The sequence below is a fragment of the Caloenas nicobarica genome, chromosome 8 (assembly GCF_036013445.1).
Source record: "Caloenas nicobarica isolate bCalNic1 chromosome 8, bCalNic1.hap1, whole genome shotgun sequence".
In the NCBI taxonomy this organism is placed as follows: Eukaryota; Metazoa; Chordata; class Aves; order Columbiformes; family Columbidae; genus Caloenas; species Caloenas nicobarica.
In genome coordinates this window covers 24,479,752-24,499,649 of record NC_088252.1, presented here as the reverse complement: position 1 = coordinate 24,499,649, position 19,898 = coordinate 24,479,752, and the positions used below count along the sequence as shown (strand labels likewise).

At 61.6% G+C, this 19,898-nt stretch overlaps 4 protein-coding genes across 5 annotated transcripts in view; all 4 read right to left on the bottom strand.

The window, feature by feature from the left end:
* Positions 1 to 625: 625 nt before the first annotated feature.
* On the bottom strand, positions 626 to 4,188 carry LOC135991336 (intestinal-type alkaline phosphatase-like). Its single transcript, XM_065639858.1, has 11 exons — positions 4,039 to 4,188; positions 3,388 to 3,504; positions 3,158 to 3,273; positions 2,732 to 2,906; positions 2,386 to 2,558; positions 2,052 to 2,186; positions 1,888 to 1,960; positions 1,670 to 1,802; positions 1,354 to 1,547; positions 1,105 to 1,215; positions 626 to 1,019 (listed from the first exon to the last, which is right to left on the bottom strand). The coding sequence occupies exons 1-11, from the start codon at positions 4,118 to 4,120 to the stop codon at positions 739 to 741; spliced, it is 1,590 nt and encodes a 529-aa protein (XP_065495930.1). The 5' UTR covers positions 4,121 to 4,188; the 3' UTR covers positions 626 to 738.
* A 2,958-nt stretch (positions 4,189 to 7,146) lies between these two features.
* On the bottom strand, positions 7,147 to 10,505 carry LOC135991328 (intestinal-type alkaline phosphatase-like). Its single transcript, XM_065639839.1, has 11 exons — positions 10,433 to 10,505; positions 9,841 to 9,957; positions 9,611 to 9,726; positions 9,185 to 9,359; positions 8,839 to 9,011; positions 8,619 to 8,753; positions 8,455 to 8,527; positions 8,237 to 8,369; positions 7,926 to 8,119; positions 7,677 to 7,787; positions 7,147 to 7,591 (listed from the first exon to the last, which is right to left on the bottom strand). Exons 1-11 carry the CDS (start codon positions 10,500 to 10,502, stop codon positions 7,311 to 7,313), a joined length of 1,578 nt encoding a protein of 525 aa, XP_065495911.1. The 5' UTR covers positions 10,503 to 10,505; the 3' UTR covers positions 7,147 to 7,310.
* A 770-nt stretch (positions 10,506 to 11,275) lies between these two features.
* Positions 11,276 to 14,364, bottom strand: LOC135991360 (intestinal-type alkaline phosphatase-like). Its single transcript, XM_065639943.1, has 11 exons — positions 14,292 to 14,364; positions 13,849 to 13,965; positions 13,550 to 13,665; positions 13,298 to 13,472; positions 13,023 to 13,195; positions 12,779 to 12,913; positions 12,630 to 12,699; positions 12,381 to 12,513; positions 12,076 to 12,269; positions 11,819 to 11,935; positions 11,276 to 11,606 (listed from the first exon to the last, which is right to left on the bottom strand). Exons 1-11 carry the CDS (start codon positions 14,362 to 14,364, stop codon positions 11,308 to 11,310), a joined length of 1,602 nt encoding a protein of 533 aa, XP_065496015.1. The 3' UTR covers positions 11,276 to 11,307.
* Positions 14,365 to 15,571: 1,207 nt separating this feature from the next.
* Positions 15,572 to 19,898, bottom strand: part of DIS3L2 (DIS3 like 3'-5' exoribonuclease 2) — a 193,069-nt gene continuing 188,742 nt past the window's right edge. For both annotated transcript variants that reach the window (XM_065640190.1, XM_065640191.1), the window contains 3 exons: positions 19,605 to 19,709; positions 18,819 to 18,920; positions 15,572 to 16,088 (listed from right to left, as the gene is read on the bottom strand). In XM_065640190.1, the coding sequence (XP_065496262.1) occupies positions 15,990 to 16,088; positions 18,819 to 18,920; positions 19,605 to 19,709 (306 nt within the window). In that variant the 3' untranslated portion in view covers positions 15,572 to 15,989. The remainder of the gene's footprint in view (positions 16,089 to 18,818; positions 18,921 to 19,604; positions 19,710 to 19,898) is intronic.

Here is a 19,898-nt window from a genome sequence, read left to right as displayed (position 1 = left end):
TGGAGGCAGTGGGGAGAAACTTAGGGTGGGCATGAGCACCTGCCCAGAGGTAGCTGCCTCCTGGCCAACCCCATCCTACCCCCTGCCCTGCAAACTAGGGGGGCCTGAGTCCCCACGGAGGAACCAGGCAATGCAGGGCACCCCTGCAAGGCACCTGTGTACCCCCTCTTCTGTCCACTGACCCCAAACCCTTCACCGACCCATACCACATCCAGCCCAGCACCAGTCAGGGCACAGACAGTGAACCAGAGATGCCATGGGGCTGTCCTGTGCCAAAAGACGCCCCTGCCCAGTGCCCTCCCTGGCACCCCCTGTGCCAGCCCCGTCCTGTCCCCACATCAGCCCCAGCAGCAGGTGGACAAAACACCAGCTGGGCTCAGGGCCAGGTGATGCCAGCCTGCCCCAGGAGTGCAGGGACACGGATGCCCGCTGTATTTTTCGCTGCTGTTTCTGGTCAATAAACCACTGGATACGCCGGGTTCGTGCAAGAGGCAATGGCTGGGGGACACGTGGGGACAGTGAGCAGCAGGGAGCATCCCCAGCCCTGTCTCACCAGTGTCACAACCCATGTTTATTAACCACTGAGCAACCTGAGCAGGAGTTTAGGGTCCCCCTGTGCCTGGGGTCCGGTGCCCCGCTGCTGCATCAGGACCAGGGATGCTCCAAAGAGCTGCCAGCCACCTATGGGTGCTGCGGCCATGGGGAGGGGGGCCCGTGGGGTGCCCCAGGGCTGTGGGGTCAGTGGAAGAGGGACAGGAGGAGGGTGGGCAGGAGCAGGAGCAGGGGCAGGGGGACGGCGTGGGCGCTGGCGGCAGAGCCAGTGGCAGAGCTGCGCTGGCGACAGTTGGTGTAGGGCTCGAGGCAGGCGGCGTAGGCCATGACGTGGGCGATGTAGGTCTGCTCCTGCACCCCGTGGAACAGGTAAGCCATGGGGCCCTTGGCCAGGATGGCCACATCCTCACCACCATGTGTCTCAGAGAGGAGGGGCACAGCTGCCTGCTGCATGTAGTTGAAATTCACTGGAGAGGGCAAGAAGTGGGTGAGGGGAGCTGCAGGGGCACCTGGCCCCATCCCACCACCCGGCCACGGTCCCCATGCACTCACTGACTGTGGCTTCATCTACATCAGTCCGGTTGCCAGCCACATAGCCTGGCCCGTTCCCGTAGAGGATGGATGTGTAGTTCTTCCCATCAGCAGCTGTGCTGGGAGCCAGACCTGGGGAGAGGGCAATGGAGAGGAGGAATCAGCGAAGAAACCCCCGTGTCACCCCTCTGGCTGCAGCCAGGACACCCAGAGCTGGCAGTGCCCAGCACGGGGCCGTGTCCCGCTCCCAGCAGCCGGGCAGAGCTTTACCGAAGATGGAGGAGCCGCGCAGGGTGTAACCACCAAAGGAGAAGACGTGGGAGTGGTCGGCGGTGACGACAGTCAGGGTCTCTGCCTCATCTGTCACGTTGCCCGCCCGTTCGATGGCCCGGTCAAACGCCACCGCATCCGTCAGTGCCTTCTGGGCTGCCCCTTCGTGGTGGCCGTGGTCGATTCTGCCGCCTGCAGACGGGCGCCCGCGGTGGGCTGGGGACCGCCAGCAGCACCGCACCCCAACACTTACCCCAACCCTGGGATGCGGGACTCCCCTCTTGCCCACCCCGAGGACACCGGCCCTGACTTATCTTCCACAAAGAGGTAGAAGCCATTGGGGTTCCTTTTCAGGATGGTGATGGCCGCTTCTGTCATCTCGGCGAGTGACGGGTCCAGGGTGGGGTCACGCACCAGATCATACTCCATGTCCATGGGTTCAAAGAGACCTGGGAGGGGACACGGTGGGGACAGCTTCAGCACTTGCACGTGTCCTAGTGGCTGTTGGGTCCCGGCATGTGAGACATTTGTTACCCATCAAATAGTTCACGTTGGGGTCGGCAGCAGCAGCCAGCATCTCTGTCCTGTTCCAGACATAGCGGGCACCCTGTGAACAAATCCCGGGCTTGGGTCAATGGAGGTACAGTCCTGTGCCTGGGGCTGGTGGGCAGAGGACCATCCCACCATCTGTCACCCACCTGCCGTGCCTCCAGCCACATGTTGATGAGGTTATTCCCATCCTGGCGCATCCCGTTCAGCAGAGTAGAGTTGGGATACTCAGGGTCCGGTGTTCCTGCAGGGGTCATGTAAATCCGACCACCCCCCAGGATCACCTGGAGGGGACAAGATGGGCATTATTAGCAGGGGTGCTCAGGGAGGGTCTCCCGCTCCTCCCCTGACATGGTGGGATGCACGGGGCTCTCAGCAATCTGATCTAGTTGATGTCCTTGCTCATTGCAGGGGGGTTGGAGTAGATGACCTTTGAGGGTCCCTTCCAACCCAAATTATTCTATGATTCTATAGGCAACTCACGTTGATGTCGACGTTGTGGATCAGCTGCCAGGCGATGTCCTTGCAGCCCTGGCTCTGGGCCTCTGCGGGCATGCTGGCATCCGCATACCAGTCGCGATCCACCACATGGGCATAGGTCCCCGAGGGTGACGCGTGCTGCACCCGTGTAGTCGTCACGATGCCCACCGCCTTCCCTGCCATCCCCCCACCCATGAGACTCCATGAAGGGTGACCAGGGCAGGCCATGGGGTCCCCCACCATTGAGCCCCAGGATGCTCACGGTGGGGCAGCCCCGCAGTGTGATGCCCCTTGTCCCTGGGGGGTTCCCCCAGCCTGGCCAGCCCTGCTGCCTCGTGTTCCACATTACCAGCTTTGCGAGCTCGCTCCAGCACCGAGATCACCTCGTTGCCGAAGGTTGTGTTGCACTGCTGGTAGCGGGCGGCCGCGCTCACCCCGATGGTCTTGTAGTTGGTCTTCACCCCGCAGAGATAGGCTGTGGCTGTCCCTGCACTATCGGGGACCTGACGGTCCACATTGTACGTCTGCCGAGGACATGTACAAGGCTTAGGGTGGGGGTGGTTGGCAGAAGCACCGGGCAGGGGGCCCCCATTCCTCCTGCACCCCTTGCCATGCTCATTCCCTCCCCCAAGGCCCAGTGTAGGATGGGCAGGGACCCCATGCACCCTGTAAGCGCATCCCTGGGGTGCTTCCGTGCCAGCAGCCCCATGAGCAGCGCTTTGGTCCCAGCAGCCCAAAATCACCCTGCCCCATGCCCAGTGTGGTGGGGATTTACCTTGGAGAGAGCCACATAGGGGAAAGCATCCATGGCAAGGGGGGTCTCGGGGCCCAGATGTCCCTCCTGCTGACCCTTTAGGATGCGGGTGGCTGTCATGGTGGGGATCCCAAATCCTGAGCGAGGAGACAAGGTTCTGGTCATCCCCTGGACTGGCTGCCCTCCCTGCATCCAGCTCTTTGAGCAGCAGTGACACCAGCCTGCCCGCCACGGGTGCCAGTGGGACTCACCATCCCCCAGGAAGATGATGAGGTTTTTGGCTTCGCTTGTCCTGGGCTGGATGTTGAAGGAGGCCCGGATGGCTGCGGCCGCCTGATTGTTCCAGAAGGACGGGTTCTCCTCCTCCACTGGGATGAGGCAGCACCCGTCAGACTCAGCTTGTCAGCACCCGCGTCCCTGGGGCACCAACATCATCCCTGGGCCACCAACATCATCCCTGGGCCACCCACATCATCCCTGGGCCACCCACATCCCTGGGCATTCCCTCTGACTGGGACCCAGTTGGTCAGGGTGCAGTTTGGGGTGGGGAAAGGCCATTCGGGCTCGGACCCACTGCCTGGGCCAAGGGTGCTGGGGTAGCAAAAAGGGACATGATGGGGGTGTTGGGATGGGGCCAAATCCATGGTGGCGGGAGGCTATAGGCACTCCCCCCAAACCCCTAGCCCAAAACAATGAGGAACCTGGTTCTACAAGAGAAAATTGGCTCAAGGTCCTCAGAAAAGCAGGCATAACCCTTACTAACCCTTGCAGAGCCAGGCAGGCACCGCGCTCCTCCCCAAACCCTCCCTGTGCCCAGCCAGGCTGGTGCCCTGCTGGGTGCCCCACTTCGCTGGGCATCCACTGCAGCCAGGCTGGGCACCCATCCCCATCCTCGTCCCCACCTGGGATGACAGCAGCGCTGAGCCCTGACCAGAGGCCCAGGCAGAGGGCGAGGGGTGCCAGGAGCTGCATGGTGAGATCCATTAGCCTAACGCCACTTGCAGTGTCCACAATTCTAGCAGATCAGGGGAGGGACTTTGGACCAGGATCGCAGGGTGCATGCAGTTCGGCATGTCTCTGATAATCTGGCGTTCTGCTGGGCCGCCAGCACAAAGGCCACGGGGTTGGGCTGCTGGCGCTTCCTCACGCACATCATCTTATTGCTGGGGGGGAATGGACAGACTTGGGGTGCAAACAGATGTTGTGGGGCAAGAGGATGGGCATAACCTGGCAAATGCTCTTGCCCACCCTGGCTGCAGTGCTGCAATGCCAGACAGGGGGATGCCCTGGCCTGGGGTGCCACAGGCAGTGCTGACCATCAGATCTGGGGCAACAGGGGTATTGGGAGCACCTGGGTTCTCTTGTACACTGAGCAGCCCTTATCTCTGCCCAGCAATTTATGGAGCAATAAATCCACTGATATGGACTAAAACTTTGTTCATTGCTCATCCCTTCCTGGGTGAGTATGAACCCTTGTGCCTGTCAAAGCTGGGAGCGACATGCAATGCCTTCACCCACATTTCATCACCTCATTCACCCCAGTGCATCCAGTGCTGGTCCGAGGGTAGAGAGCTGGCAGCTACAACAACATAGGGAAACTGAGTCACGGGGTAGCACCTTGGGAGACATTCACCACTGCAAACACTCGATCAGCAGATGGAGGCAAACAACCCCTGTTTTACTGCATCCCTTGATCCTGGCTCCCACTGCAAGGCTGTGCACAGGACCATTGCCATAGAGGATGCTGGTGTATGCCCGCTTGTCCTTGGCTTTCTTGGGGGCCAGCCCTGGCACAGGGAAACACTTGGTCACTCCTGTCCCATACAGGTACCTCTGCCCAACCCCTGCCTTGGACAGCTCAGCCTCCGGTGGGAGCAAAAGGGGGAGGTGGGAACAGGGATTCTCCCCGCCCCTCCTGGGGACCCACCGAAGATGGAGGTGCCATGCAGCGTGTTGCCCCCAAAGGTGAAGACATGGGAGTGATCCGCCGTCACCACGGTCAAGGTGTCAGCGGGGGAGGTGAGCTCGCCCGCCCGCGCCACCGCCCAGTCCAGCATGACGGCCTCCATCAGCGCCTGCTTGGCTCGGCCGCTGTGGTGGCCGTGGTCGATCCTGCCGCCTGCACGGGGAACGCGGCCGTCAGCCCTGCCTGCTTCCCCGGAACACCCACCTGCTCCCAGACCCGCATCCCAGCGCCGCTCCAGCCACGCTGCCCATCGGGGCTACTCATCTTCCACGAAGAGGAAGAAGCCGCTGGGGTTCCTGCGCAGGATGCGAATGGCCTTTTCCGTCATCTCCAGGATGGAGGGGTCTGTGGAGGCGTTGCGGTTCAGCTCGTACTTCATGTCCTTGGGCTCAAAGAGGCCTGGGGGAGTGGGGCAGGACGCGTTCATGCTGGGGCTGCTCTGTGTCCCCACCAGCTCCTCAGGAGCGGGGAGGATGAGGAGACAGTGCCAGAGGCAGGGCCAGTGATGCTCTCACCCATCAGGTGGCTCACAGAGTCATCCTCGACTGCGTCCAGGCCCTTCTTATCCCAGACATAGCGGGCACCCTGCCAGCGATAACAGAGCCGGAGCCAATGGCACATGTCCCGTGCCCGGCATCACATGTCCTGCACCCTGGCACGGTACCTGCTTGGCACTCAGCCATTCGGCAATCAAGTCCAGGCCGTCCTTCCTGATACCGTTCTGAGACGGGTCCTCTGGGTACTCGGGGTCTGGAGTCTTCCTGGGGTCATGTACATCTGCCCGCCGCCCAGGATCGCCTGCCAGGGAGTGGGGGAGAGCGGCCACCCCATGCTGCTCACCCCGGCTCCCTCCCCAAATGCTGCCTGTGTCCAGGGTGGGGGGACAGCCCTTTATGGCCCTGCCCTTTCCCGCCAGAGGGCTGAGACGATGGGCTGATAACATTCAGGGACTATCTCCCAGCCCTGCCCAGGGCCCCCAGCCCCGCCTGGGGCCATCCCTGCCCCCAGCAGCCAGGTAGGACCTTTAGTCCCTCCCTGGGGACCGGGACACCTGGGGGCCCCCAGCTCCCACGCTGGCAGCTGCTGTGGGACCCCGGGGAGCGGCAGGGAGGGCGCAGGGCAAAGTGCTGGTTTTGCAGACAGGTTGAGCCACGTTGGGCCTGATTGGCCTTGTCTTCCCCAAGACAAACCCGAGGAGGAGGACACTGAGCTGAGGGATAGTGGGGAGGACTTCTTGCCTTTGCTGTCAGTGTCCTCAGATCCTTTCTCCCAGGGGCTGGGGACAGGGGCATGGCTGGGGCTCACAGGGCAGGATACAGGGCTCAGCCCTTCAAGGAGCACCCTGCCCAGCACCACCGCTCCTGGTGACCCTACAATAACAAACGCGTCCCCCTCATCACCTCCCGACACCCACAGTAAAAAAGGCACATGATCCTGCAGCCAGGCAGCTCACAACCCCAGGAGAACCTACAATAACAGACATACCCCTATGCTATCCCAACCCTTCTATACCACATACAAGGCTCCTGGGAGACCCTACCACAAAACACAACCACGGCATTGCTGCCCTAGTGCTCCAGCAGCCAGAAGGGTCATCGTGCCCCAGTGGGTGCCAGCACCCCACGGGTTCTGGTGGGTGCTGGGACGTGGGATGCTGCATCCCCAGATCCTTGGGGTCCTTTCTCCCTGCAGAACTGGTGCATTAAGCAACGATCCCAGTCCATCTACCTGCAGGTGCTGACAGACAAGCAGGCCCCTATGCCAATAGCCCCTCTGGCGCCCTGTGCCAGCCCCGTCCTGTCCCCACATCAGCCCCAGCAGCAGGTGGACAAAACACCAGCCGGGCTCAGGGCCAGGTGATGCCAGCCTGCCCCAGGAGTGCAGGGACACGGATGCCCGCTGTATTTTTCGCTGCTGTTTCTGGTCAATAAACCACTGGATACGCCGGGTTCGTGCAAGAGGCAATGGCTGGGGGACACGTGGGGACGGTGAGCAGCAGGGAGCATCCCCAGCCCTGTCTCACCAGTGTCACAACCCATGTTTATTAACCACTGAGCAACCTGAGCAGGAGTTTAGGGTCCCCCTGTGCCTGGGGTCCGGTGCCCCGCTGCTGCATCAGGACCAGGGATGCTCCAAAGAGCTGCCAGCCACCTATGGGTGCTGCGGCCATGGGGAGGGGGGCCCGTGGGGTGCCCCAGGGCTGTGGGGTCAGTGGAAGAGGGACAGGAGGAGGGTGGGCAGGAGCAGGAGCAGGGGCAGGGGGACGGCGTGGGTGCTGGCGGCAGAGCCAGTGGCAGAGCTGCGCTGGCGACAGTCAGTGTAGGGCTCGAGGCAGGCGGCGTAGGCCATGACGTGGGCGATGTAGGTCTGCTCCTGCACCCCGTGGAAGAGGTAAGCCATGGGGCCCTTGGCCAGGATGGCCACATCCTCACCACCGTGGCTCTCGGATTTGAGGGGCACAGCTGCCTGCTGCGTGTAGTTGAAATTCACTGGAGAGGGCAAGAAGTGGGTGAGGGGAGCTGCAGGGGCACCTGGCCCCATCCCACCACCCGGCCACGGTCCCCGTGCACTCACTGACTGTGGCTTCATCTACGTCAGTCCGGTTGCCAGCCACATAGCCTGGCCCGTTCCCGTAGAGGATGGATGTGTAGTTCTTCCCATCAGCAGCTGTGCTGGGAGCCAGACCTGGGGAGAGGGCAATGGAGAGGAGGAATCAGCGAAGAAACCCCCGTGTCACCCCTCTGGCTGCAGCCAGGACACCCAGAGCTGGCAGTGCCCAGCACGGGGCCGTGTCCCGCTCTCAGCAGCCGGGCAGAGCTTTACCGAAGATGGAGGAGCCGCGCAGGGTGTAACCACCAAAGGAGAAGACGTGGGAGTGGTCGGCGGTGACGACAGTCAGGGTCTCTGCCTCATCTGTCACGTTGCCCGCCCGTTCGATGGCCCGGTCAAACGCCACCGCATCCGTCAGCGCCTTCTGGGCTGCCCCTTCGTGGTGGCCGTGGTCGATTCTGCCGCCTGCAGACGGGCGCCCGCGGTGGGCTGGGGACCACCAGCAGCACCCCAACACTTACCCCAACCCTGGGATGCGGGACTCCCCTCTTGCCCACCCCGAGGACACCGGCCCTGACTTATCTTCCACAAAGAGGTAGAAGCCATTGGGGTTCCTTTTCAGGATGGTGATGGCTGCTTCTGTCATCTCGGCGAGTGACGGGTCCAGGGTGGGGTCACGCACCAGATCATACTCCATGTCCATGGGTTCAAAGAGACCTGGGAGGGGACACGGTGGGGACAGCTTCAGCACTTGCACGTGTCCTAGTGGCTGTTGGGTCCCAGCATGTGAGACATTTGTTACCCATCAAATAGTTCACGTTGGGGTCGGCAGCAGCAGCCAGCATCTCTGTCCTGTTCCAGACATAGCGGGCACCCTGTGAACAAATCCCGGGCTTGGGTCAATGGAGGTACAGTCCTGTGCCTGGGGCTGGTGGGCAGAGGACCATCCCACCATCTGTCACCCACCTGCCGTGCCTCCAGCCACATGTTGATGAGGTTATTCCCATCCTCGCGAATCCCTCTCGCTGACTCATCGGTGGGATACTCGGGGTCCGGTGTTCCTGCAGGGGTCATGTAAATCCGACCACCCCCCATGATCACCTGGAGGGGACAAGATGGGCACATCAGTAGCGGGGGTGGCCAGAGAGGGTCTGTCCCTGCTCCAGCCCCAGCGATGGTCACTCACGTTGATGTCGACGTTGTGGATCAGCTGCCAGGCGATGTCCTTGCAGCCCTGGCTCCGGGCCTCCGCAGGCATGCTGGCATCCGCGTACCAGTTGCGATCCACCACGTGGGCATAGGTCCCCGAGGGTGATGCATGTTGCGCTCGCGATGTTGTCACGATGCCCACCGCCTTCCCTGCCATCCCCCCACCCATGAGACTCCATGAAGGGTGACCAGGGCAGGCCATGGGGTCCCCCACCATTGAGCCCCAGGATGCTCACGGTGGGGCAGCCCCGCAGTGTGATGCCCCTTGTCCCTGGGGGGTTCCCCCAGCCTGGCCAGCCCTGCTGCCTCGTGTTCCACATTACCAGCTTTGCGAGCTCGCTCCAGCACCGAGATCACCTCGTTGCCGAAGGTTGTGTTGCACTGCTGGTAGCGGGCGGCCGCGCTCACCCCGATGGTCTTGTAGTTACCCTTCACCCCGCAGAGGTAGGCTGTGGACGTCGCTGCGCTGTCAGGGACCTGACGGTCCACACTGTACGTCTGCCGAGGACATGTACGAGGCTTAGGGTGGGGGTGGTTGGCAGAAGCACCGGGCAGGGGGCCCCCATTCCCCCTGCACCCCTTGCCATGCTCATTCCCTCCCCCAAGGCCCAGTGTAGGATGGGCAGGGACCCCGTGCACCCTGTAAGCGCATCCCTGGGGTGCTTCCGTGCCAGCAGCCCCATGAGCAGCGCTTTGGTCCCAGCAGCCCAAAATCACCCTGCCCCATGCCCAGTGTGGTGGGGATTTACCTTGGAGAGAGCCACATAGGGGAAAGCATCCATGGCAAGGGGGGTCTCGGGGCCCAGATGTCCCTCCTGCTGACCCTTTAGGATGCGGGTGGCTGTGATGCTGGGAACGCCAAATCCTGAGCGAGGAGAGAAGGCCCCGGTCACCCTTTGGACTGGCTGCCCTCCCTGCATCCAGCTCTTCGGGCAGCAGTGACACCAGCCTGCCCGCCACGGGTGCCAGTGGGACTCACCATCCCCCAGGAAGATGATGAGGTTTTTGGCTTCGCTTGTCCTGGGCTGGATGTTGAAGGAGGCCCGGATGGCTGCGGCGGCCTGATTGTTCCAGAAGGACGGGTTCTCCTCCTCCACTGGGATGAGGCAGCACCCGTCAGTCTCAGCTTGTCAGCACCCGTGTCCCTGGGGCACCAACATCATCCCTGGGGCACCAACATCATCCCTGGGCCACCCACATCATCCCTGGGCCACCCACATCCCTGGGCATCCCCTCTGACTGGGACCTAGTGGGTCAGGGTGCAGTTTGGGGTGGGGAAAGGCCATTCGGGCTCGGACCCACTGCCTGGGCCAAGGGTGCTGGGGTAGCAAAAAGGGACATGATGGGAGTGTTGGGATGGGGCCAAATCCGTGGTGGCGGGAGGCTATAGGCACTCCCCCCAGAGTCCTAGCCCAGAAAAAAGCAGGAACCTGGTCCCCCAGTCTCAAGGTCTCCAGAAAAGCAGGGATAACCCCCATTAACCCTTGCAGAGCCAGGCAGCCCCTGCTCCCCTTCCCAAACCCTCCCTGTGCCCAGCCAGGCTGGGCACCCATCCCCATCCTCATCCCCACCTGGGATGACAGCAGCGCTGAGCCCTGCCCAGAGGCCCAGGCAGAGGGTGAGAGGTGCCAGGAGCTGCATGGTGAGATCCGGTAGCCCAATGTCACTGGCATTGTCCACAATTTTAATAGATCTGGGGAGGGACTTTGGACCAGGACCAGCCCACACAGGGTGTGTGGAGGGTTTCGGCATGTCTCTGATAGCCTGGTGTCCTGCCAGCCAGCCAGCACAAAGGCCATGGGGCTGGGCTCAGGCACTTCCTCAGGCACATCATCTTATTGCTGCTGGGTGGACAGAGAGATTTGGGGTGGAAATAGATGTCAGGGAGGGCAAGAGGATGGGCAGAACCTGGCAGATGTCATTGCCCACCCTGGCTGCAGTGCTGCAATGCCAGACAGGGGGATGCCCTGGCCTGGGGTGCTGCAGACAGCACTGAGCATCAGACCTGGGGCAACAGGGGTATTGGGATCACCTGGGTTCACTCGTGCCCTGAGTAGACCTTATCTCTGCCCAGTGCGTTCCACTGATGTGGACTAAAACTTTGCTCCCTGTTGGTAAGGTATGAACCCTTGTGCCTGTCAAAGCTGGGAGGGACATGGACTCCCCTCGCCCACACTTCATAACCTCCTTCACCCCAATGCCTCCAGTGTTGGTCCTGGGGTGGGGAGCTGGAAATCACAACCATCTGGGGAAAGTGAGTCACAGGGCAGCGCCTTAAGAGGTGACCGCTGCCACTGCAAACCTTCGCACGACAGATGAAGACAAACAACCTATGCTTTATTTCATCCCTTGATCCTGGCCACAGTGGACCTGGCTGTCAAGACCCTTGATGTGGCAGCTGGGGATGGCTCAGGGAGTGGTTGGGCAGCCTGGATTGAAGTGGGGCTCAGCCAGGGGTTCTCAGCCCCCCACCATATGGGCAGCCATGCAGAGGGCCAGGAGGGCGAGCAGGGGCTGTGGGGAGCACTGGGTGCCATAAGATGCCCTGCGTGCTGCCTGGCACTGGGGGCCGGTGGCGTATGGCTCGAGGCAGGCGGCGTAGGCCATGGCGTGAGCGAGGTAGTGCTGCTCCTGCACCCCGTGGAAGAGGTGGGACATGGGGCCCTGGGCCAGCACCACCACGTCCTCCCCACTGTGGGTCTCCGTCTCCAGGGGCACGGCTGCCTGCTGCCTGTAGTCCTTGTCCTCTGCAGGGCGGGCAGGAGAAATGGTGTTGGGGGCAGCAGGCTCCCCTACCCGTTGTAGGGCTGGGGGGTGCAGCTCCCATTACCCGGGCACGAGGGTGAGTCCCACCCAAGTGACTCCTGAACCACATGGTGGCACCGGGATCCCGTGCAGCCCCAGTGTCCGTGCTCAGGGGATGCTGCCCCGCCACCCTGTGCCCCCCAGGCTCCTACCTGCGGCAGGGAGGCTGGCAGCCGGGCGGCCCCCGTTGTGGATACTGTAGCCGGGACCATTGCCATAGAGGATGCTGGTGTATGCCCGCTTGTCCTTGGCTTTCTTGGGGGCCAGCCCTGGCACAGGGAAACACTTGGTCACTCCTGTCCCATACAGGTACCTCTGCCCAACCCCTGCCTTGGACAGCTCAGCCTCCGGTGGGAGCAAAAGGGGGAGGTGGGAACAGGGATTCTCCCCGCCCCTCCTGGGGACCCACCGAAGATGGAGGTGCCACGCAGCGTGTTGCCCCCAAAGGTGAAGACGTGGGAGTGATCCGCCGTCACCACGGTCAAGGTGTCAGCGGGGGAGGTGAGCTCGCCCGCCCGCGCCACCGCCCGGTCCAGCATGACGGCCTCCATCAGCGCCTGCTTGGCCCGGCCGCTGTGGTGGCCGTGGTCGATCCTGCCGCCTGCACGGGGAACGCGGCCGTCAGCCCTGCCTGCTTCCCCGGAACACCCACCTGCTCCCAGACCCGCATCCCAGCGCCGCTCCAGCCACGCTGCCCATCGGGGCTACTCATCTTCCACGAAGAGGAAGAAGCCGTTGGGGTTCCTGCGCAGGATGCGAATGGCCTTTTCCGTCATCTCCACGATGGAGGGGTCTGTGGAGGCGTTGCGGTTCAGCTCGTACTTCATGTCCTTGGGCTCGAAGAGGCCTGGGGGAGTGGGGCAGGACGCGTTCATGCTGGGGCTGCTCTGTGTCCCCACCAGCTCCTCAGGAGCGGGGAGGATGAGGAGACAGTGCCAGAGGCAGGGCCAGTGATGCTCTCACCCATCAGGTGGCTCACAGAGTCATCCTCGACTGCGTCCAGGCCCTTCTTATCCCAGACATAGCGGGCACCCTGCCAGCGATAACAGAGCCGGTGCCAATGGCACATGTCCCGTGCCCGGCATCACATGTCCTGCACCCTGGCACGGTACCTGCTTGGCACTCAGCCATTCGGCAATCAAGTCCAGGCCGTCCTTCCTGATACCGTTCTGAGACGGGTCCTCTGGGTACTCGGGGTCTGGAGTCTTCCTGGGAGTCATGTACATCCGCCCACCGCCCAGGATCACCTGCCAGGGAGTGAGGAGCTGCCACCGGCACCACCACAGCCCTGCAGCTCAGCAGACCCTCCCAACAGCCCTGGTGTCCCCTCCCTCCCATGCCCACTCCATGGCTCACATTGATGTCTGTGTTGTGCACCAACTGGTAGGCGATGTCCTTACAGCCATCCCGCAAGGCCTCCTTGGGCATGTTGGTGTCGGCATACCAGCTCCGGCTGGCTGAGTGGGCATAGGCTGCGCCAGGCGACGCGTGTTGCACCCGCGTGGTCGTCACAATGCCCACCGACTTGCCTGCGGTGCGGGCACGGGATTATGGAGACCCCATCCAGCCCTGCACGGCATGGGATGGCCGTCCATGCCAGACTATCTGACAGGGTCGCCACTGCCCTGTACCTGCCAGCCTGGCCCGGTGCAAGATCGAGTCCACCTCGTTGCCGAAGGTAGTGCGGCATTTGCCGTAGACGGCTGCCCCGCTCAGCCCCAGCGTCTTGGCGTTGGCCTTCACCCCACAGAGGTAGGCTGTGCCTGTGCCGGCGCTGTCGGGCACCTGCCGGTCGATGGTGTAGGTCTGGAAGCAAGCAGGCACCAGTGGGGTTTTGAGCAGGGGCAGGTTGGCCACCCCCTCCCCAGCGCTGCCCCACTCACCTTGGCCAGGGCCATGTGGGGAAAGGTCTCCATGGCCAAGACACTCTCCTCACCTGAGCCACCGGCCAGTTGCCCCTTGTAGATCCGAGCAGCTGACACTGTGGACAGCCCCATACCTGCGGGCACGACAGAACCACGGGGTGGGCAAGGAGTGGGCACCAGGGATGTTCCTGCCCTCCTCAGGCATTGCCTGGGGCCAGTCGGAGAGGAGGGGACCTGCGCCAGCCCCATCTTCTCACCAGCCACGTCCCCTGGCTGCTGTGGAGCCGTGGGGCCCAGCTGGGACCCGCAGGACTCACCGTCACCCATGAAGAGGATGATGTTTTTGGCCCGCCCTGCTGCCGGCTGCAAGGCCAGGGCTGACTCCAGCCTCCTCCTGGCCCCGTCATTCCAGTAGTCCGGGGTCTCCTCAGCGTCTGGAGGCGAGAGCAGAGCCAAGGGCATGCGGGGGCACCGGGCACCCTGAGGGTCCCTGGGGACAACCCTGCCAGGGGAGCAGGGTGGGCATCTCCCCCCTGGGTGAGTGTAGCTGCTCTGAGCTGCGTCCCTAGGAGCCTTACAGAGTCACAAACCATCCCAAGCTCCCAAGGCGGCCAGGAGGGTTTGCCCTCACTGGTATCCCACGGGGGGGTGACAGGGTCCCCAGAGACCCAGAGACCCACAAAAAAGTGCACCAGCCCCAGTGCCCCCCCACCGAGGGCTCACACTCCCCTGTACCACTCATCCCTGCTCCAGCTGTCACCTGAGGCTGCAGCAGATGGCCGGGCGAGGAGGCAGAGGAGAAGGCATGTCCCAGGGGAGAGCGGCCACCCCATGCTGCTCACCCCGGCTCCCTCCCCAAATGCTGCCTGTGTTCAGGGTGGGGGGACAGCCCTTTATGGCCCTGCCCTTTCCCGCCAGAGGGCTGAGACGATGGGCTGATAACATTCAGGGACTATCTCCCGGCCCTGCCCAGGGCCCCCAGCCCTCCCTGGGGCCATCCCTGCCCCCAGCAGCCAGGTAGGACCTTTAGTCCCTCCCTGGGGACCGGGACACCTGGGGGCCCCCAGCTCCCACGCTGGCAGCTGCTGTGGGACCCCGGGGAGCGGCAGGGAGGGCGCAGGGCAAAGTGCTGGTTTTGCAGACAGGCTGGATTTGCCTTGTCTCCTCCAAGACAAACCCGAGGAGGGGGACACTGAGCTGAGGGATAGCGGGGAGGACATCTTGCCTTTGGTGTCAGTGTCCTCAGATCCTTTCTCCCAGGGGACACAGCACATGCTGCCTGTCAGGCCCTGGGGCAGCCCGTGCCAGCAGAGCTCACAGCGAGGTACCAGCTGCAGCAGCGAACAGCCCTGCATCGCCAGCACCCAGCGAGAAGCAGGAGACCCAGGGATGAACGGGCTGCTCCCACCCTGTCCCACGTCCACAGCTGACATCCACACGTGGTTGCACCAGGTCACCTGGAAGGACAGTGCCAGCAGCTCAACCACCGGGGACTGCAGATGACCCTGATGGCTTTCATGGCTTGCCAGCTCCCGGGGAGTGGGTTGTGCCCAGCCCTGACCTGCCCCATGTCCCAATCCCCCATCCTGAGCGGGGCAGCCCGGGTTTCTCCATCTCCTGGCTCCTGCAAAGGGCAGATTGTCCATGCCGAGGCCATGTTTGCCACCACTCATGAGGCAGAGTGAAGCAGGGTCCCCTCCCTGCACGGCACGATGGATCCACCCCTCGCCAGACATCAATCCCTCCACCAGCTGCCACTTCTGGCTGCCTGTCCCCTTGGACGTGATGAAGCAGATGCTGCCGGAGCAGCCACTGCCACCAGGGACAGGCTGCACAGGAGCAGACGTCCACCCAATCCCCCGCGCCACGGCTGAGCACATCCCAGGGCTGGGGGAGGCTTTCACAGCGCCTGGGAAGCGACAGGCAGGGGAAGGCACAGGGCTGCCTGGGAGAGGAGTTATTGCTGGGATTCCCAACCAGAGGAATGCAGAGGAGACAAAATAAAACGTGCACGAGATCCTCACGTGGCTGCTGACCCAGCTTTTATTACATGACACACAACCCTGCAAAGCAACCCTCCTGCACGGCCCCACAGCCGCATCCCACTGCATCTCAACCAGGATGGTGGAGTCAGCTCCTCTCCAGTCCTGAGGACACGCATCCCCGCTTGGCCCTCACCACGGGCACCCAAGGTGGCTGGGGATGGACACCACTGCCTTAAAAAAAAAGCAAGCCTCAAACTAAAAATATCTGAGAGTAGAAATTCTCTGCCTGGGGCAAAACCCTGAGCCCCACTCCCAGACGCAGTTAAAATTCAAACCAAAAATCAAACAGCTGCTCTTTTAAAACTCCCAACCCCAAACTCCTCGTGGGTTCCCTCTGTCCCCGGTGGGTGCCGGTGCAGGGCCTGGGAGGTGAGCGAACGTCGGCAGCGGGGAGCGCACCCAGCCTGGGCTGCTCACTTCTCCGAGCTCGGTCTCTTGAGCAGGGCGCTGTACTTGAGTGGGGCGCCATCCGACGTCAGCACGACCTCCACCAACGTGAAAATGGTGATCACCTTCAGTGATGGAGGGAAAGACAGAGAGAAGAGGGTTTTTCAGGTGGCTTGGCATCAGACCAGGATTCGCTTAGAGCCATGCTGGCACCCATTGGGAGCTGGGGAATGGGGCCGGATGGCTGCAGACAGCTCTGCTGGGGTCCAGGGTGTTCCCAGGGCTAGGGCTGGATGCAGCATCTTCAAAGGCAGCACCGCTGGGCTGCAAAGCCAGCCAGGGATCCCAAACTGACCTAAATAAGCCCCCCAGAACATCCTCACTTATTCCACCAGATCAGGCCCTGGTCTTGTTCTCTGCACAATCTGGGAAGGAGTGTGGGTGACTGTGCCCTTGGCTTGGGTCCCGACCTCCCCTAAAACCTGCCCAAGTCTCCCTTCTCCAGCTGCAGAATGCACATCATCCCTTAATGAAGCAACTTGGCCAAGTGCCAGCAGCAAGCTGCAGAGAGGAAGGTTTTCCACATGATGATGAGCATTTTGTTAGCATCCCGCAAGGAGGGAACAACCTCCCCATGCCCACACAGCTAGAGGAGACCTGGGAAGGGAGCACAACGGATGAGACAGGTGCAAGGGACTAAAGACCCCAGAAAATCAATCCCTCCTGTTCAGGAATGTACCGCCACCTCCCCACTCCTCTGACTCCATCTCTCTGTGCGATTATGCAGATTAGAAGCACAAAGCATCTACCAGGTCTGTCCGTGAGGCACAGTTAACGGGCTGGCTGGGACACCGAGAAGGGGCTGCCATGGTTGGGCATTTGGGGGCTTCACTTGCTGGAGCCCATCCCCAAACCCTGTGTTACAGCAGGGCTGGACGGGGCCATCTGCTCAGGGCTGGCCCACAGAAGCGGGCACGGAGCCACTGGCATAACCTTGTCAAACGCTTCCCAGCTCATCCAGCACCAGTCGCTCCAGATCAATCATTCAGAGCAGGAGAATCTCGTTGAGACATAAACATACCAAAGCAGCCAACAAGGAGCAAACCACAGGGAAATCCTTTTGCAGACAGCTGCCCAGGTAGCTGCTGGCTGTCTAGCACCAGTCCCCTGCACAGCTGGTAGGAACACATGGGTCAGTGGCTACGGGGCAGCCCCCCACATGCGGAGGGCTCCAATGGGGATTATCAGGGCTCTCCCTTAGCAATCCTGCCTCATCCCTTTGCTGAATCACTGGAGAACAGCACAATCTTGCATGCAATCCCCCGATTCCTAGATCCACTTCATACTCAAGCCCTGAGTAATGCCCACTGAGGCCCGCGGCCGTCTCCTGGAGCTGGGGGAGGGATGGGGGCAACACCTCCTGTCCATGGCAGGGCCGGCCAGCCCAGAACCCCGCACAGCTCCCCGCAGCCAGCCCGCCCTGAGTTCCTGCTGCCCACGGGGGGCTGAGCCAAATCGGGAAGCAGAAGCCAAGCGCCAGGGCCAGGCAGGGTGCAGGGGGGGCTCAGTGCCACAGGGTGTCCAGGTGACATCTCCCACGGTTCAGCATGGGAGCCGGCTCATCCCGGGGCTGGAGATTTATCGACTCGGGGATCCGCTGGCTTGGAGGACAGCTCAGAGCCTGCTCCCAGGGGAGGGCTCCGGTGTTTTCTTAGGAGGCGTGGAGGGTTCATTGAGGAGTTTCCTCTATTGCTGAGTATTTGCTTAACCAAAATGGGCCCTGCTCATGCTGGGGCGTCATTTTTCATGCGGGTCCCTGCTAGGGTGTAAGTGATACCCGCTCCTGTAAGAAAGGAGGAACCGAGGCCACTGTGGGCCGTGTCCAGGGGGCTTCTCTGAGCCAAGCTGAGAAAGAAAAGCTCAGCTTCAAAGGCAGGGAGGGAGAGCTGCAGAAATGCCTGCAGCAGTCAGCTCTGGCTGCATCATCTCCCCTGGGAAGGAGAGGACTCCCCAGGACAACCATCGCACCAGGTCAGCCCGGCCCTGCATCAGGAGTAGTTTTCATCCAGCCCTAGGTGGACAAGGATGGGTTGTGCTGGGCTTGGTTGGAAATGAGATTGGAGTGCAGAGCCCTCGGAGCGGAGCAGGTTGGAATCCAGCCCTCCCATCCCCGCCCAGGCAGCAGGCAGGGATCACCGCAGTCAACACAGCTGTGATTTTACAGCAACGCCAGACAGAAGTTGGCAAAGAAGCACCACTTAATCAAGCCAGACAAATGCGATTGCTCCCTTTGATTGAGTTACCAAGTTAATAGATGACAGGGACACAAGAGAAAGATTTCTAGATGCTGTTAAACCATTTGACACTGCATCTCACGAAGTCTGACTTAAAAAATTCCTCCTAATTGGGTCTCAACCCTGTCATGGGGATGGAAACCTGAAGGAAGGGCTGTGCCAGTGCAAGGAATGCCAGGATGGGGGAAGGGTCTCAGCGGGAGTTGCCTTGGGCCTGATCTTAACATCTTAATTGATGATCCGGAAGAAGGAAGTAAACAGCATGTTAATTCAGTTCTTGAAGGAAACTGAACTGGGAGGCAGGGCAGAGTCTGAAGGCCGTGGAGGGGTCAGATGCAGGGGCAGCGATAGGATGGAGCGGGGCTGGATGAGAGAGGAGGCTGAGACTGAGGTCGGGCTTGCTGGGGAGCGGACACAGAGGGACAGCAGGACTCGACAGCGTGTGAGCCAGTCCTGCCTCCCAGACCTGTCCCTGAGGAGACCTCAGGATTCACATGTTGTACACAGTTTCCACGCCAGCCCCGTGGTGTTGGGAGCCTGTCCTGCACTGGGGGGTCTTACCTGGGGCACAGCTTCCTGCTCCGGCTTCTCTGGCTCCCACATCAGCGTCAGCTCCGGCTTCCTCCCCACCTTCTGGAAGTGGAAGCCCAGCAAGGGCAATGCCTGTGGGCAGGGAGAGTGTTGGGAACAGCCCGTGGCCCTGACAACACCCCTCTGCTCAGCTCTGCCCCTCCACTTCACCTGTGGACGGGGATGACGCTGCTCCTGCCCAGCACGCTGCCTCCACAGCTCTTTAACACCCAGGATGCAGCAGCCCGCGAGCCTAAGCCTAGCACGTAAATCAGGGGCTGCTGCGATACACAAACAGCCTGTATATCACGCTATATGTCCTGTTTAAAGATGTCATTGCCAGCCATATAACCAGGTTATTAAGAGAAGATGCTGTCACTAACCGCGGGTGCTGGCCTACAGTGCTGCTGTCACAGCCTCAGAAATACTGTCTGATTAAATGAAATGAAAACCAGCCTCTCTCCCTTTCCTCGCTTCAGCTCCTTGTTGCTTTCTGTCCCCCTGAGTCTGCCTTTATTCCCTTTTAACTAGACTAGATCCGCCCCAGCACATAGCAGGGAGAGAAGGTGGTTCTCAGAGACTGGGCTGCTCCAGACCTCCCAGCCCCCTGTACCTGCTCGGGGCCGAGGGGAAACCCCAGCAAGGCTCCAGAGCAGCTCTGCCAGCTTCGGGGCTGGCACACAAGGGCACCAGGGCAGCCCCTGCCCCCAGTGATGTCAGGCTGTGGCAGCCCTCTCTGGTGAGGCGGTGTTGGCACTTTCAGTGTGAGGTACTTACATTGCAGTAGACGCGCTTCTGGACTCCAAATTTCAGTACCAGGACATCAAAGGCCTCATTCAGGACGCCCATCACCATGGCCTCTGACTCCAGAGGACCGCACTCCTGCAAAGAGACAGAGCCGTCATTACACTAGTGTTGCCCATCCAGCCATCCCCAAGGGGAGCCAATGTCACCAGGTCTTGGAGCTCTGGTGGTGACAGTCGCTCAGTGTGTCCCCTCTTTGCTTTCCCCCTGGCCATGCAGCCCTCTGCCTGGTGGCATCTAGGCTGAGGCCTCATGGGGAAATCCAGA